The following is a 17,559-nucleotide window of genomic DNA, read 5'->3' as shown; positions in this document are numbered from 1 at the left end:
GTATAGGTAAGATATGTATGTATATACACACACACATATACTCAATGTTCTAATGTTTTAAATGCCTCAGAAAGAAGCAACAGATCTTCAACCAGAGGAGAACATATTAAAGTAATAAAACAGCAGTATATTTGCTTACAAGCTTACTTCAAGATGCTGGAGCTTACCGTTAAAGTATTAAATAGCTTGAGACACAATACCTAAAATGCCAATTCTTCTTACACTAATTCACTCATGTTTAAAGATTACCAGAATATGCATTGCCACCAATTCTTTTAGCTCATTCTTTGTAAGAATGAGATAAAGAGCTTCTTCAATAATGATACGGTCTCACTTTAACAACACCATATCATGAAATGGTGCTGATACTGTTATTTTAAGTGATTCGAATTTATTTGCATAAGGATTTTCCTTTCTTCATTTGTTTGGTGTACGTTTTTACTATGATGTATTATGTTTTTATCAGATTACTGTAACTTATTTTGCTTTGATGTCTCTTATGTTAAGTCTTAATTCACTAAATTAAAAAAAATCCATACAGAATAATTGTTAAACCTCTTTCAAACCTTTTATTAGAAACAGGGTATGCATCTCACTGAATATGTGGGCCATAGGGAAGATGCATGCTTACTCAGTTAATGATATATGCTAATTAAAATACAAATATACAAATATATTACCCTCTTGATCTTCCATAAATGCCTTTAAAGAATCCAAAGCTTCTTGATATATCCAGTTATGTTCCTGAAGTACATCTCTCAGTTCCTAATTCACAAAAAAGAACAACAAATGATCACAGCATTAATAAACCATATAAAACATACAAAGACCTTTTTATCAAAATTGCACATATGTATATAGTCTCATCTAAAAAGCTGTTCAAGAAAGAACCCCGGTATTGAGAACTATAACATACAGCTTGCTAAATCTACAAGAGTCTTTATATTTTATCTCATAATTAAGGTTGAGATGCTATAGCACAGGGGTGTCAAACTCAAAGCTCGGGGGCTAAATCAGGCCCTTGGAGCCGCCCTGGAAACAACGAAGGACAGGTCCGTGGTGCTTCTGCCAGTGAAAATGGGCTCCTGAGCTCAGTTTTCGGTTGCCACGGCTTCCTGTAACTCTCTGCCAGTGAAAACGCATGCAGCCCTCCCGTGCTCCGTTTTCACTGTCAGAGGGTTGCAGGAGGCTGTGGCAGTCGAAAAAGGAGCTTGGGAGCCTGTTTTCGCTGGCAGAGCACTTGGGCCACCACAGGTGCCGACTGATGTCAAGCTAGCGATGCCCACACTGGCCCCCTGCAGTCAAACACAACCCTATATGACCCTCAATGAAATCGAGTTTGACATCTCTGCTATAGCAGTATAAGAAAACAACAAACGAATCTAAAGGTGTCAATATACATGACTGTCTTCCAATGATAATTTTTATTTGACTGGTAAATATTAGATATCAATTACTTTCAGTCTACAGTAAATGTAGTTAGTATTCAAGTACCAGCAGCCACCATGTGGCATGCAAAAAAAAAAGTATATTAGCAGGTTTGGAAAAAATTTTAATGCACAGTTGCATTGGAAAGATAGATGATAGATAGATCGATCCAAACTGAAAACAAAATGCAACAAGAGGAGCCTTGAAAATAACATAGCTTGGAATATGCTACACTATTTGCCTTCTAAGCAATGCTTACCACTAAAATGTAAAACACCCTAAATCCTAAAATAACTGTAAAAGCACTATATTTTGAAACACCTTAATTCCTATGGATGTTTATACAATTACAAGTCTCAATTTCAGTGAAAATTTCAATCCATCAGCCCTTATGTTGACTGAAAACTTGGTTAGGGAAGGATGGAATGTCCCTATTTACAGTTTAAAGTGCTCCAAGTTCCTAAAGTTATTAGTGACAGATAAACAGATATGCAATCTTTAATGGTGCTCCAGATCTATTTGTAATGTTGGCCTAAAACATAGACCGTGTCAAGTAAAACCATACCTCTTTATGTAAGCTTGGAAACTCTTTCTGCAATTTGCTTACTAGATTTTCATGGTTTTCCCCCTCGTTTTCAAGATTTTGCAACTATGGTTGAAAAAAAAAAGATTAATTTTATTTTGCAATTCAGCTCTACCATTTAGATTACTAAATAAATACATATACATTTATGCAGTTTATAAAAGAATTAAAATAATCCTACAAATGTATAATACAAAGACACCATCAATATAATACAAAGACACCATCAACCACCAATGGGGGAAAAAATCAGTGATCAGAAAACTTATTTAGGTAACCTAGCATTGCTTAACGGTTGGATCCATACATTATTTTTCTTAAAATTAAAGTAAAATTTCAGTACTGTGAATTTTTGGAATTCCATCTTTACACACACACACACACACATACACACACACACACACAGAGAGAGAGAGAGAGAGAGAGAGAGAGAGAGAGAGAGAGAAAGAGAGACAGACAGACAGATACAGGCAGACAGACAGACACAACTTTAACTATATTCAAAAGCTGTAACTTAATCAGAATTATGAGTATATGTTTTTATCTCTCTATTTTCCACTGACTCAGTAAAAAAAAAGATTTTAATCAAAGATGGGTATATGTAGTCTATGGTTCCAGGAGACCTTCCAGAGAACTCCAGAAGTTGATATCAAATTATATTTTAGAACGTAACAGGAGAAAATTCTAAAATGGATCCAGAGTAACCATATTACCTCCAGTTATTCAATTAAATTTTAAATCAGTTTTTTGTCCTGGCTCCATCTACCGCTTTATCTAGCCATTGCATTCCATGTCTATAATCACTATCAAATACAGACTATGGTATAGAGAAATTGTGCAATTAAGCTCAAGGCAATTTTTAGCATTTAATGGCATAATCCAAGCAGCCACATCAGCATAAACTGAGGAAATGAAACAGATGAAAAATGTATTTAGGAGTATAGAAAGCAGAGCAAGAGCCTTATATATTAAGTCAGTATCATCAATAAAGACTTCTGGATGTGGAAGAGGAATTTTCCCACTTCTTGAATAGAGGTATCAGAAATTTAGTAAGGTTTATTATATTCTGCTTTTGGTACTGAGTTCCCCCCTTAGTTTGGGTTCTGGTATTTATAGAAAATATGACCAAATGCTCACAGGATCAAGTCTTTTCTTTTTTGCACTTTGGTCATCATCCTTATCCGCAGAATTATTCATCGCGTCTTCTTCAAGCTTTCTCTTTCGAGATCCTTTTTTTAAGTAAAAAAAGTACATTAAATTAATATTCGAAAAGGACTTTCAGTTTAATATCTAAGTGATTATGGTTATTTATATTATTTCAGGAATAGTTAACTAATATAATAAAATTATTTTGGGGCTGTCTTATTTAAAAATGAAAACTAAACTCACATTCATAACTCTCTCTTCAAAATGGATAGTACTGTGGAACAATTAAGATTAGCTGCCCACCTCCATGTTTTGAAACACTTATTTTTAATATATATTCCAGACATTTTGTGTGAGCTCAGTATCTTCAATATATGATGTTATGTGTCCATTTATTAACCTTCCCCCTCTTGATTTTAAGTTAGTTCATTGTGGTGGTCCTAACCCATAAGTTAAAATTATAATTTTATAAATTCTAGTGTGAATAAACACATTTACATGAATTCAGTTGCAGTCCAATGTGCAGTAAAAACATTAGGCTGCTTCATTCCCTTGAACACCCATTGGCATTGACAAAAATCACCAATAGTTAATTGCAAACTAAAGCTTTACTTTGAATAGCTTACATCCTGAAATGATACAGGCAATATTATTAAACAGTGTGTGTATATCTCCGGTCCTTGGGAAGGACATGATGTGGCAAATGCATGTGGCAGACTGTGTGACCAACCATCATAAAAATTCTAAATCTCAGTTAATATGATAATTAATATGGGAAATATTACATGGTAATAGTATCATTAGTTCAAATTAATCAAATTCTAAATCTCAGTTAATATAATTAATATGGGAAATATTACATGGTAATAGTACCATTAGTTCAAATTAATCAAATTAATTATATTTATTTTACATTGTTTCATTTTCACAATGTAATCAACTGTCGCCTTTCAGAAGAAATGAATAATTTCTCCCCCTTCGACAAACAGGTGTTCAATAATAGAACTTAAAACTTGGCCATTGTTTACAGACTTGTTTATTCTTGCCTGACTCTTTGTACACACAAATACCCACTATAGTGTCTTTGTCAGTTACTACAAAAAAGATCTGAAATTTTAGTGTTATATTAAAACTCTGTTAAAAAAAAATGCAGAAGCTGAGGGCAATGGGGAAACAAAGATCCAGATCAAAACAAAACAGCTTTGTAAAGTATTTAAACACTGTAAAATTAAAACAGCATTTTGTTTAAAGTTTGTATATCTACAAGGTCTCATCTTAAGCAATTTTAATGGATTTCTGTACATGCAGTATATTATAAAATATATTTTAGTTTAAGGATAAGTTTATATGCATAAAATGGTGTTAATTTGTTTGGTTTCTGAAAAAAAGTTACATGCACAGTAGGAACAGACCACCTATTTGTGCGTATTTAGCAACAAATCACTAGTGACACTTGGTGAATTTTCATGACTTTGGAAAAAAGAATTTAATAACCTGTGATATTAGGTATGTGATATAGCTGTTACTATTTTGACCCTCTTTGTATACAAGTTTCAGTATTTTATGTAAGTTTTTTGTTAATATTTATATCAGTAAGGCTATACAATATTTGAACAATATAGCGTGATGAAATAGCAGTTAAAGCAAACATGAGAAAAACCAATAAAAATAGCCATATACCTTCATCAAACAGTTTTAGACCAGCAGCTATAGCTTCATCCATTGTATTTGTTGATTCTATGAGCTACAAGAAGAAAATGAAGAAAATATTTCTTTTCTAAATTAACATTATTATTTTAAAAATTTGCGATGAAAACCTGCGCATTTTTATTCGGAAATGCAATTTAGAGTATCTATGTGTGTGAGACAGAGAGGCTGAATATTTCATTGTTCTCCTCTTTCTAAATCCGGCAGTTCTCGGCTTACAAGCATTCATTTAGTGACTACCTATATTCTGATTAAGGCTGTTGAAATAAAGGGAAAGAGAAGACAAGAAATCTTATCTTCAAACATTCGAGATATGTCTATGGATATTTCCTGATAATTATAATACTGTACCTCTAATAATGCCTGGTCACTTTTTTGTGGGAAAAGTTCTTTTAGTGTTTGGAGTTTACAGTAATTCAGATCCTCCTCTTCCTCTGTGGAATCTGACATTTCAGCTGGACTATTTTTATGGAGAGATTGTGATGATTCATTCTCGCTTTCATCACCAGAAGGTTCAGAACTGTAAACATAAAATATTATGACAATGTTTACTATAGAATTAAAAAAAACTTCATAAAATACATAAACAGACATTAGATAATAATGGTTAGACATTAGAAGATAATGGTACATTTCCTGGAAATCAAACATTATAGCCCTATTATAAAATCTTACTAAAAACAGGAACATTTTTTTATTTTTTTTAATCTAGGAATTTTTTTTGCTTTCTTTTTACAATGATATGTTTTTTTTAGATCAGGATTTCAGATCCCTAACCCCCGGGCCACGGCCCATTCTGGGCCACAGCCTGTTCAGAGCAGGCCACCTAAGAGGCGGTGAACTTTTGTGCACACGCAACTCCACTTGTGTCAGAGGTGAGCACTCGCGCATGAAGTTCCATTTGCATGAGTGGCGGGTGCTCACATGTGAAGCTCCATTTTGTAATATTTTATTCTAGTTATTATTTTTTCTGAGTTCATTTCCAATTTCTGATTCAGTAGGCCATGTTCAGCCTACCTCCTTAGAAAAACAAGCTAAAAATAAACATTAAATATTAAAGACCAATATATCAGAAAGGCAGACTGTCAACTTACAGGAAGAACATTTGAACTTTAATATGGTAAGAGGGACTTTTTTAGAAAGATCTGATATGGATTCATTATAGTATTCGACATAATATATCTTATCATATTAGCATCTTCCTTGACAACTTTCACAATGTTACTAACTAAAAATAACTTTATGGTGAATTTCTGTATTTTATTCATAACTATATCCATTAAGTTCATAAAAACTCATGGTTTACCACCCTATTACCTTTATGCTGAAAATTTTATATTGAGTCATAGGAAATGTCATGGCCCTGTCAGAACCTGAATCTGTGAGGAAGATGAATTGGAACTGGAGCCAATGTAGATCAAGAGGGTGGCTTCATTGGCTTTGGAAGAAAATCCGGAAGAGCAGGGCCAGTCAGGCCAGGGCTTTTCAGGATTAGGACGGCTTATAGGCAGGAAGCAACAGGGACTGGATGACCCAGAAAGGCTAAGCAGTGAATATGAGAGACAGAGCTCAGGTGATGAACAAGGACCACCCCCTCCTGATCCACGAGCACGGAGAGTGGAGAGAAGGCGAGAACAGTACAGGCTGAGCTGGCTATTCAGGAGGAGAGTGCCCCACCCCTCTTCACAAGGCACTTCTGGGGACTGAGACTTAAGGAGATGCTGTGGGGAGTGGCATTTGTCGAGAACTGAATTCCTGGGGTGTTGAATGCTGACGTTTGAATTTTTCTGAATTCCTTGAACGCTTTCTAGATTTCTGGATTACTTGCTGTGCTCTCTTGCTTTCTGGATTCTTCAACTTGCCCTGCTGGATTTATTGCTGTACAGCCGTGGTGTTCACAGTGTTGAGCTGGACTATTTACAGCCAGAGGCTGCTTGAGGTGTGTGTGTTTATTTGTCATCACTTTGCTCTGAGACTTGCCAGAAATGTGGGAGCGTTTGGGGATATTTGAAGCAATAAAGGGGCAGTTTGAACTGCCAACTGCATATGTTATCTCTGTGCTGTGCCCCGGGTCATCACAGGAAACCTGAACATCAAATCCTAAAGATTCCAGATTGATATTGTATTTTAAAATAAGCAATTAATCTGAAAGAAGTTATAAAACTTACATTATAATAACTTCCCTTCTAGAAACCGAGGATTGCTTTGTATTTTTGGATTTCCTTCGTACTTCTTCATCTTCACTCTCAGATGACAATTCAATAACATCTTTCTTATGTTTAAAATACTTTGATTGCACTGTCCTCTTAGCTTCAGGAGTTTCCGGAATACTGGAATCATCTTTGGAAGCAGAATCAACGAGACAAAATATACATTATTCATAAACAGAATTAAAATGCTTTTTGTAACTATGATGTATTTTGTGATACAACGATAAATAAAAATTTGTTCTTAACTCTGAATTCTTAACTCTGAGAATTCTTAACTGAATGGTTAACTGATGGCAGAGACAAATGTGAACACACACACACACAAAGTGGCATATTTGATTTGCCCCCCTGAAGCATAGTGAAAGTTTATTGACAAGCTGTAATTGTAACATATGGCTAGATTTACTGATATAGCAAGATGGAAATCAATAAAGAACTTGCAACATGAAATGCATTGGACTCAATAAATCATAGCTTACATATAAATGCTCTATTTGAGAACAGTTCCAATGAAATATGTGCTTTCCCAAAATTTTCTGATTTATATAAATATCACTAAGTCTGAGTCAAGAATATTTTATTCTCAAGTTTAGAATATGTGCACTAAAGCAGGGATCCCCAACCTTTTCGACGCCGCGGCCCGGTTCCGGCGTCAGCTGGGCGCCGCGGCCCGGTTCCGGCGTCAGCTGGGCGCCGCCATCTTTTTTGACGAAAAATCACTTCCGGTGACGTCACGAAGTGATTTTTCGTCAAAAATGCGGCGCAGCGCTTCCGGTGAGCTTTTCGGGTAGAAATGGCTTTCTACCCGAAAAGCTCATCGAGCGCTACGCCGCCATCTTTTTGATAAAATTGCTTTTTTACCAAAAAGATGGCGGCGCCCAGCAACCAGCGGCCCGGTAAGGCTTGTTCCCTTGCCGGTGCACGGTCCGCGGACCGGCGGTTGGGGACCCTGCACTAAAGCATTCAATAAATTCAGAATAGATTAGAAGAGACATCTCATTGAACAAGAACAAAGAAATGTTTTTAAAGAAAATATTTTTAAATATTAAGAAAATTTATAAACAAAACTAATTGCTTTATGATTTTGATTCGTCATGTAATCTATAAGGCCAAGGAAATGGAAAATTTTGTTTAAAAAAATCAATATACACAACAAGCTCCATTTAGAAGAGATTGAATGCCACTTAATTGGCAAAATCGCCTACTAACAAAATCATCTTCTAATAAAAACTCCATCTTACCTGAATTGAGACTTTATCTAATATTTAGGTTACTTATGTATCATTCATAAGGAATTAACCAGCGGACATGTTAAACAATTTATATTATTTATATCACAGGTTACATTGGACATGTTCTGAAATCAGAGACAGGCAATCTGATGTCCATCAGTCATTTTTGCACTAAATTTTCTTATCAGTCTGGCACAGAAAGAACAAACTGTGGAAATATTAGTTCCACACATCTGGAGACTCTAAATGACACACAACATATGCAACAAAGATGGGCCTATTCTTACTCTAACTGTAATGTCAGAACTGTGTGTAGTTCAATAATTAGTTTAAGAAAGTGCTTATAATATCTATCTTGGCTAGTTTTTCCCACACTTGAGATTTGTCAATGGACTAAAAGGCACAGGTAAAATCACTAAAAGCAACATAGACTTGCTTTCTATGCATAGTGATATATTTTTCAATAAGGACCTTTAAAGTTCTGTGTGTGGTATTCATATAGTGCCTGTTGCATGTGGCTTTTTAGATGCTGATTGGGGTGTGTTGATCGCTGGCTTTTAAGTCTTTAGCTGTCATTTGCTTGTGCTGCCCAGCTCTCACCTTCTAAGTACTTCATAGGCTGGTGGTATATCAGCACTCCTGTTGACTGACGATTGTTCATCCAACAATCTTAGTAGCTGCAGTGTGAGGCTACCAATGAGTTTGGGTCTCTTTGTCTGACAGCTCGCTTGTTTTTGCAATCTGGTGGTTAGTTTCCTTCCTGTCTGTCCTACATACTCACAGGGGCAATCCATGCAGGGGATTCAACAGATTATAGAGAGAAGTTCCCTAAAGATGGTCTCCAGCACGAGACTGAATGCTCGGAAGACAAAACCTCTGGTCCCGGTGATCAACCCAGATTGAATCTTGTAATTTAATAAATAACCAACTAGATTTCTAGAGAATACCAGTATTTTTATTTTGGAGTAATTTATTTTAAAGGGTTCCTTAGAGCAGTAAAGTGATGTACATAAGATCTTGATGAATTTATAAATAACGGAGGGAAAAAAACAGGGTTTACCAGTTTCCTCAGTCACATCGGATGCTGGAGAAGTTGGTCCACTAGTATGATCATCATCATCTTCTCCACCAACAATAGCAGCATGATCTTCTGAAGAAGAAGGAATTGTAGAATTCTTCCTTACAGTATTGAAATCAATGGGCTCTTTCTGATCTTCAGGAGAATCTGAAGATGGAGCATTTTGTTCTTCAACATTGGTCCTCTTCTCAAAGCGAAAGCGGTCCAGATTAAACAAATTCATGATCTTTGTGCTTCACTTTTGCCAGTTTATGATGTTCAACTTTAAAATTGCTGGGAATTATAACAGCCTCACATAAATGAAGTGTAACTGAAGAAAAAATAAGGCAGGTTATTAACGAAGATAATCAACAATATAATGTAGGGTAAGGCATGTATTTTACCAAGCTTCAGCTGTGGTTATCAGTTAGCACTGCTCTATTCTTGCCTTAATTTTTTTCAGACATTTCTTTCCAAACTGTTTTAATGCTGTACATTTTAAGACAAACTCCTTCATTGCAAGATGCTAGGAAAACTTTTAATGTTTACTTATTCTCTTCATTCATTCCTTAGATGTATTAGATTGGATAATTCTTAATTCTAAGATTAAATTAATTTTGGTGATTTTTATACCATGGGTTCCTATTTTTATAAGACCCTTTACAGCAGGGGTGTCAAACCCATGTTGTCACGGCGATGTCATGTGATGTATTGGGATTTCCCCCCCTTCACTAAACCAGGGGTGGGAGTGGCCAGTGTGTGACACACCCAGCCCATGGGTCAGGAGTTTGACAGCCCTGCTTTAAAGCACGAGCCCTGAAAAAGCAGTATAGATATATTTTCGATAAATATGGAGGCCTCATGAATCAATATATACCTTTTTCTTCCCACTTCTACATTCTTGGGTGCACATGTCACACTAAGCCAATATAAAATATCAGTTTGTTGAATAAGGTAGAATTTACTTAGTTAATATATGATATTAGGCCATTAGGCATCATTTATAAAACCTAATCATGATTCCAAAGATCACTCTAAAACAAAAACAAATAAACCCAACTCTCTGTGCATTTTTACAGACAAAAATATAAGTACAATGCATTCCACTGCAAACATTTAAGATTTCAATCAGGGTAAAATTTAGACAAATATTGTGAAATCTGATATTTGGGTCATTAGAAGCCATTCCACCAATAATCTTGTCATCATATTCCCATACCCAGACAGGAGAATATGATACCCACTCGAATCTGACAGAAGCTTATAAATATCTCTGCAAGTCTGGAAAAGTTTTGCCTATTTTTGTGATTCAGAGAGAAAAGTACATGTTCTTACAAAAAACTTCATTTGAAGATTTTGCACAGCTATTTATCTCAAGCAGTTATTTGGCAGCCAGACTGGATCATTAAATAGATGTAGAATACGGGACTATTGTCTTGATGCAATACCCTCTGTTCAGTCAACAATGTTATGGAGCCAAAATATGTACATTAGTCAAAAAGTTTCAGTTTGAGATGCAAACAACAAAAACTCATCCCCACCAGTCTGCACTTGTGTTTAACAGTGAAGGAACACAGGGAAGAAAACATCCTGCAGCCAAGAAGGTTCCACACCTGTTTGCACTACACAGGTGACCCTGAGGAACACAGATAAACTTCAGGGTCTCAAGGACTCTCTAAAGCAGGGGTCTCCAACCTTGGGAACTTTAAGACTTGTGGACTTCAACTCCCAGAATTCCTCAGCCAGCAAAGCTGGGACTTGAAAGCCACAAGTCTTAAAGTTGCCAAGGTTGGAGACCTCTGCTCTAAAGAATGCAAAAGACCAGCTGTCTGCAAGGAATATAAATCCTTCCATTTCCCACCATCCCAGTCAGAGCTGAAGAAGTTTCTTGGATGAGAAACAAAACTTCAAAAAACAAAACAAAAAAAAAAAACCCAAGAATGTCCAGTTGCCTCCTGAAAAAGCACCTTTGGGACACCGTAAACTGGATGACTGACAATCTCTATAGACAGTCAAAAGGGTGTCAGCGCAAAATAAAAATCGAAGCTAACATTCAGAAACCACTATAGGGAAATTTCCTTATACTGATAGTCTTTGAATTATGACAATTGGAACCAGCATTTTTATTGCTAAGGCAGTTATTAAATGAGTCACTCCCAATTTTACAACCTTTGTTACCCCAGTTGTTAAATGAATCACTATAGGTGTTAAATGAATCATGGAGCCATTAAGTGAATCCTGCCTCCCCCATGGATTTTGCTTGTTGTAAGCCTGCTGGGAAGGTTGCAAATAATCATTCTGAAGGCTAGAAAGAGTTATAGTCTTCAGAACGATAGTGTTTGCTAGCTTTTTGGCTTTCTTTTCCTCTTTAGTGTTCTGAAGGCTAAAAAGATTTATAGCCTTTGGAATGATCGTGTTCACTTTTTAACCTTCCTATTAGACACTATCAAAAACCACCCTTTTCCCTCTGTGTAGCAAATGAGTAAGTATATAAGCAAATGTTCAACTCTGAAAGCTGCTGCTTATCAATAAAATTCAGATGCACTCACAAATTTTTGATTTGAAACTCTGACCAAGACTATGAAGGTTGTGGCACAATTTAGTACACTGTCCAAACATTCTAAGAACATTCACCTTCTGCATAACACAAAGAAGTTAAGTGTTTGTATATGTTTACCATCTCCCTGCACAAAAAATATTAAGTCTCAACACATGAGGCCCTTTAAACAGACTTTTTATTTTTCTAATCTGAGTAGCCCTCATGGAGGGCCCTAGAAAGAGTGAAGTTGAATGTATATTATATTATGGAAATACGTAGAAAGAGATTCACTTTAATGACAGTGACTATTTGTATGCCTAGAAAACAGCTGAGAATTTGAGGGTAAAGAGTTCCATCTCTCATCTGTCATTCCAGCAATCATTTACTTTTATCTGGGTGAGATTCTGAGATTCCAAGAACAGCAGTTTAGCAGCATCATGAGCCTACTTCCCATATTCAAGATCTGTAGTTACAGAAGCTCTATGAAGGAATGTGCTTTGACTGGGAATGTAGCCTTTCACAAATGTACATTTTTGCAGGGTGGGCTTGCAACACAGATCTTTGCAGACTATTGTCATGCTTTAAGTTTTTCATGGTAATGTAATGCAAAGTACAGCATTACGCGAATAGGCAGCAAATGGGAAATAGAACAAAATAAATTAACCACAGAAAAGAAAATGCAATTTAAGTAAATCTAATTTACAGTATGCCACCATTAACTGTTCTTTTCAATACCTTTTTATCCTTTCAAACCATTTCCCCCTACATCTATACATTGCCTTACGCATTTTAACCTTTCACTCCTCTCTCTTTAAAAATGTCAACACCTCCATCTGATCACCATTCCCAATCTTCTTGTAGAGCCATTTAAACTCCATTCATGTACTTGAAATCTTATTCATTCTCTCAGTATGTCTAAAGAACTTCAAGATACTTTTCTATTGTGGTCACTCACTTTTCAATCTAGTGATTCATCCCACATTCGTTCTTGATTCTCTTTACTTGTTTTATCACATTCATATTTAGTACTAGTAGTCCTTGACTTACAACCATGATTAAGTCCAAAATTTATGTTAAGTGAGTTTTGCCCCATGTTATGATGCCTGTAATGACCCAGGGTGGGATAAAAAATAAACACAGTCACAAAAAATAGGTGAAGCCCCTTTTATTCCTTTACTTTGCTCCCAAGCTCCAAATATCCTTGACTGGAGACAAAAAAACTCCCACACAAGCAGTTACAAGAAGGAGGAAATGCCGTTTAAATTATAAAGAGTAAAAAACAACACAAACCAGGCAAGATAAGGGCTGTATATGTCCATAGATATCAGAACACACACTGGGAAGGATGCCAAACTCAGAGAGGAACAATAAACTAGAGATATTTCCACACTTTGTTTCCAGCACTTGCCTGTATGCCTGTCTGTCATCTTATCCAGTTGTCACAGCTGCAGCCTATGAAGAGGATCAAGGCCCTCTCCTCCCCAGTAGACCACACCTTTCCCTTATCCTCTCCTCACTGTGTGCCCTAGGATGGAGAGGGGACGGGCCTGGGTCCTCCTCTGACTGCCCAGCCACTCTTTGCCCTTCCCCAGCCTCCTCTACAACCTCTAGAGCTACACTTCCACTCCCTGTCAGCTGTTCCTCCTCCTCCTCAGAGTCAGTCTCCACCAGGAGCATGACAATGCCACAGTTGTTAACTGAATCACTGCATGTGTTAAGTTAGTAACATGGTTCTTAAGTGAATCTGGCTTCCCCATTGACTTTGCTTGGCAGAAGGTTGCAAAAGCTGTTCACGTGATGCCAAGACATTGCAACCATCATAATTATGGAGCCCGGGGAACCCAGAGTGGGATGGAGCCCATTAAATAGCTCATGTGATCTGCTGTCGCCGGGGCGGGGTGGGTGGATGGGAGTTGGGGAGTGATTTTGTTATATTGTACTATATTTATTTGATTCTTTTTGTTAGTTTTTTTAATGTTTTAAATGTGGTTTTATATTCTGTAAGCTGCCTTGAGTCACCATGCGCGAATAGGCAGCAATATAAATTCAATTAATAATAACAATAACAACAATATGAACCAGTTGTCAAGCATCCAAATTTTGATCCCGTGAACATGGGGATACTACAACTGCCATAAGTATGAAAAATGGTCATAAGTCACTTTTTCAGTGCCGTTGTAACTTTGAATGATCACTAAATGAATTGTTGTAAATCAAGGGCTGCCTGTACTACATTCGCACCGCACTGGTTACTTTTATATTTTTCATGACATAATTATTATTTTCATATAACAAGGTAGACAGAAGCATGATTTTATACCCATTTTAAATTATTTTAATAAATGTTCATCTGGTTACAGACCACAAACTACCTAGAATTTTATTGTCAGAATTCGTATTTAAAATGCCTCCATTTTTCTATTTTCAGGGAACAATCTACCAAGGTTCACAAAGCCATTTATTTGCTGTATATTTTGCCATTAACATTTACTTTACGACTTTTGGTTCCATTTTTTTCCTGTCTGATACAAGTCCCTCAATCTAATACATTAATTTGCAGTTCCATATTTCTTTAATATTTTCATATGCTAACATTTTTGAAAATAATTATTGCCTCTTAGCCAACACAGCATCCTCTGAATGTACATGTATATTCAACCCACAGATTTCTAACTTCACCCCAAGGAAAGGTTTATCTAAAAAATACATATTAAAAAATCAAGAGCCTTACGTGCTCTCAACATTGAATCATTGGTTAAGCACTGAATTTATTCTCAGGTACTTTATTTCTACTGTAAAACAGTCAGCAACCAACCTTCAACCCTGTATGTGTATAAAAAGACCCCTTAATTCAAACCCACTAATTTTTATACAGCAATTAATACATTTTTATCCTTTAATCAAAATGTTTCAGATCATCTCTTATGACTAAACCAAGACTGCATCCTACTAGGGCAGAAAACCTACCCTAGTATATTGCATAACAGTTTGCATATGATAAATGTAAAGGCAGTCCTCATGTAGTAGTGACCACATGGGATCAGCAATTCAGACCATTCATCCAAGTGGGTGCTAAATGAAACTGTCACTGTGCTTAGCTTTCCTTTCTTTTACAACCAGTAAAAGGTCATAAATGCAAGGCAAAGTTTTTATCACCACTCTAACTCTCTACATAGGGCAGTTTTAAAGAGGACTTCCTAGAACAGTGTTTTCCAACCTTGGCCACTTTAAGCCTGGAGGAGCTCAACACCCAGAAGTCCCCAGCCAGCAAAGCCTGTCCTAAAAGATTCATCAAGATGCTACAAGGCTTGCAGTCATCTATTATCTATTAATCTATCTATCCATCCATCCATCCATGCCTAATAGCTACAGAATATATGTATGTATGTATATGTATATATATGTATGGTATTCAGCTTTGTTTCGAGTATTTTCCCATGTCATTATAGTTGTGCTTTTAAAGTTGTAGCAATGTTTCGGCAGAATCTCATCTGCCATCATCAGGCTTCTGTATTGCCTTCGTCTGTGAGTCAGACTTTCACAGCCGTTTCAGCTTTGTTTGGGTATTTTATATATCTGTGTATTTATGTATGTATGTATGTATGTATATTTCTTTCTTTCTTTCTTTCTATCATCTATCTATCTATCTATCATCTATCTATCTATCTATCTATCTATCATCTATCTATCTATCTATCTATCTATCTATCTATCTATCTATCTATCTATCTATCTATCTATCTATCTAATGTATTCTGCATTAGATAAGATTTATTTCCTCCTGCTCGCCTGGTGAAAAGGCGCGATATCTTCAACCCAATAACAAGGGCACCTCTCTTTATCCCAAAGGCGTTCCTCGCCTGAAGGCAGATCATTCCGGCTTCCCCTCCCTTCTGGCAGGATTTATTTTATTGTTTCTTCTTCTGCTCATCATTGGTTGGAAACGAGATACCTCCCCCACACCTCTCCTAACTGCAGATTTTTCACATTAATTCTCCTCCATCAAAAACACACAGCTCCCCTCCCTCCGAGGCATCACCGTTTCTCCCCAGAATCGAGCAGGCCTTAATCACCCCCTCCCACACATCCAGTCTCTCGTGGGTCGCTTTTCCTCCCCCCCACCTAAATTCCCTATTTTATTCGGATTTCCCCCCTCTTTTCCACCATCTTTCCTCATCTCTTCCAGCCTCCCCGCCCGTCTTCCCTTGAGATCGTTTCCTTGACCTCCCACCCCACCCGGGATTTCTAGCCCACCTCCACGATCACGACACCTAGGGAGCCCCTCGGGCACCCCGTCCACGCCGGTGCCCCGTCCCCCTGCTTTTTCTCCTTCCCCCGTGGCGGCTCGGCCGAGAAACAGACGGAGACAAAGAAGGGAAGGGGGAGGGGGAGGAAGCAGACAGGAAGCCGGGCGGGCCGGCGAACGAGCATCCTTCCACAGCTATGCACGCGGCTTCCCGCGCTTTCCTTACCGCGGGCCCACTCCGACCAGGCAGGCAAGGAGCGCCTGCAGAGCGGCAGCGGCAAAACAGAACAAGATATGGGGTGAGATGCGGGGGCAGAAGGAACCTGGCGGCAGCGGCGGCGGCAGCGATGACGACAACAACCGCGACAATGAGGATGACGACGAAAGGACGCGCCGAGCCCTTTGCCAAGAGCCGGGCGGCTCTGGACTGAAGAAAGCCCGCTAGCCTCACAATGACGCTTAGTGATGACCTCACGGGAGTGTTTTTCTCTCCCCCTCCATCCCCATTCCCTGTGCCCAGCATCTCGTTGGTCCAGTTTTTCCCCCCACCTCAATAGCCAAGGAGTTTACATTCAATGGCGAGGGTGATATCCAAGCGCGCCCAATGGCCGAATCGCAATGGAATGCGCAGGCGCAGTTCTCGGCGCTTTCCTTGAGAAAGTACTTCATAAGCTTCATTGTGTACATTTAGAGAATGGAATGGAATGGAATGGAATAGAATAGAATAGAATAGAATAACAGAGTTGGAAGGGACCTTAGAGGTCTTCTAGTCCAATCCCCTACTTAAGCTGGAAACCACTAGACAAATGGTTATCCAATCTCTTCTTAAAGACTTCCAGCATTGGAGCATTTACAACTTCTGGAGGCAAGTTGTTCCACTGATTAGTTGTTCTAACTGTCAGGAAATTTCTCCTTAGTTCTACCTTTCTTCTCTCCTTGATTAGTTTTCACCCATTGCTTCTTGTCCTGCACTCAGGTGCTTTGCAGAATAGCTTTGAATGTTTCTTCTTTGTGGCAGCCACTGAGATATTGGAAGACTGCTATCATGTCTCCCCTAGTCCTTCTTTTCATTAGACTAGACATACCCAATTCCTGCAACCGTTCTTCATATGTTTTAGCTTTTAGTCCCCTAATCATTTTTGTTGATCTTCTCTGCACTCTTTCTCGAGTCTCAGCATCTTTTTTGCATTTTTACCAAGGCATTATTAAGTGGCATTAACACTTCATGTGATTTTGATTCTATCCCTCGGTTGGATTTGAAGAATTCCTTGACTTGCAATCTTTCGTGATATTTAAAGTGGTCGGAATTCAGTTCAGTGCTGGACAATATGAGTCACAAAGGAATGTCCCCCACTAATTTTTGCATTCTTTGTGGCGGACTCTGCAAACTCCTGAGGGGCAACAGCTGTGC

General features: G+C 37.7%; 1 protein-coding gene across 1 annotated transcript in view; it reads right to left on the bottom strand.

Annotated features, from left to right (window-relative positions):
* The window catches only part of SMARCAD1 (SNF2 related chromatin remodeling ATPase with DExD box 1), a 40,679-nt gene extending 24,155 nt beyond the window's left edge, over positions 1 to 16,524 (bottom strand). Inside the window, exons 1-8 of the mRNA XM_026672655.2 lie at positions 16,375 to 16,524; positions 9,367 to 9,694; positions 7,033 to 7,204; positions 5,216 to 5,384; positions 4,838 to 4,901; positions 3,149 to 3,240; positions 1,994 to 2,077; positions 681 to 765 (exon numbers count right to left, since the gene is read on the bottom strand). Of these exons, the coding sequence (XP_026528440.1) occupies positions 681 to 765; positions 1,994 to 2,077; positions 3,149 to 3,240; positions 4,838 to 4,901; positions 5,216 to 5,384; positions 7,033 to 7,204; positions 9,367 to 9,607 (907 nt within the window). The 5' untranslated portion in view covers positions 9,608 to 9,694; positions 16,375 to 16,524. The remainder of the gene's footprint in view (positions 1 to 680; positions 766 to 1,993; positions 2,078 to 3,148; positions 3,241 to 4,837; positions 4,902 to 5,215; positions 5,385 to 7,032; positions 7,205 to 9,366; positions 9,695 to 16,374) is intronic.
* Positions 16,525 to 17,559: the final 1,035 nt, after the last annotated feature.

The sequence above is a fragment of the Notechis scutatus genome, chromosome 4, assembly GCF_049901735.1.
Source record: "Notechis scutatus isolate UNSWTSFEM ecotype Mainland chromosome 4, rNotScu1.2, whole genome shotgun sequence".
Classification (NCBI taxonomy): domain Eukaryota; kingdom Metazoa; phylum Chordata; class Lepidosauria; order Squamata; family Elapidae; genus Notechis; species Notechis scutatus.
The sequence above is the reverse complement of the archived record's forward strand: the minus strand, read 5'-3'. Positions and strand labels throughout refer to the sequence as shown.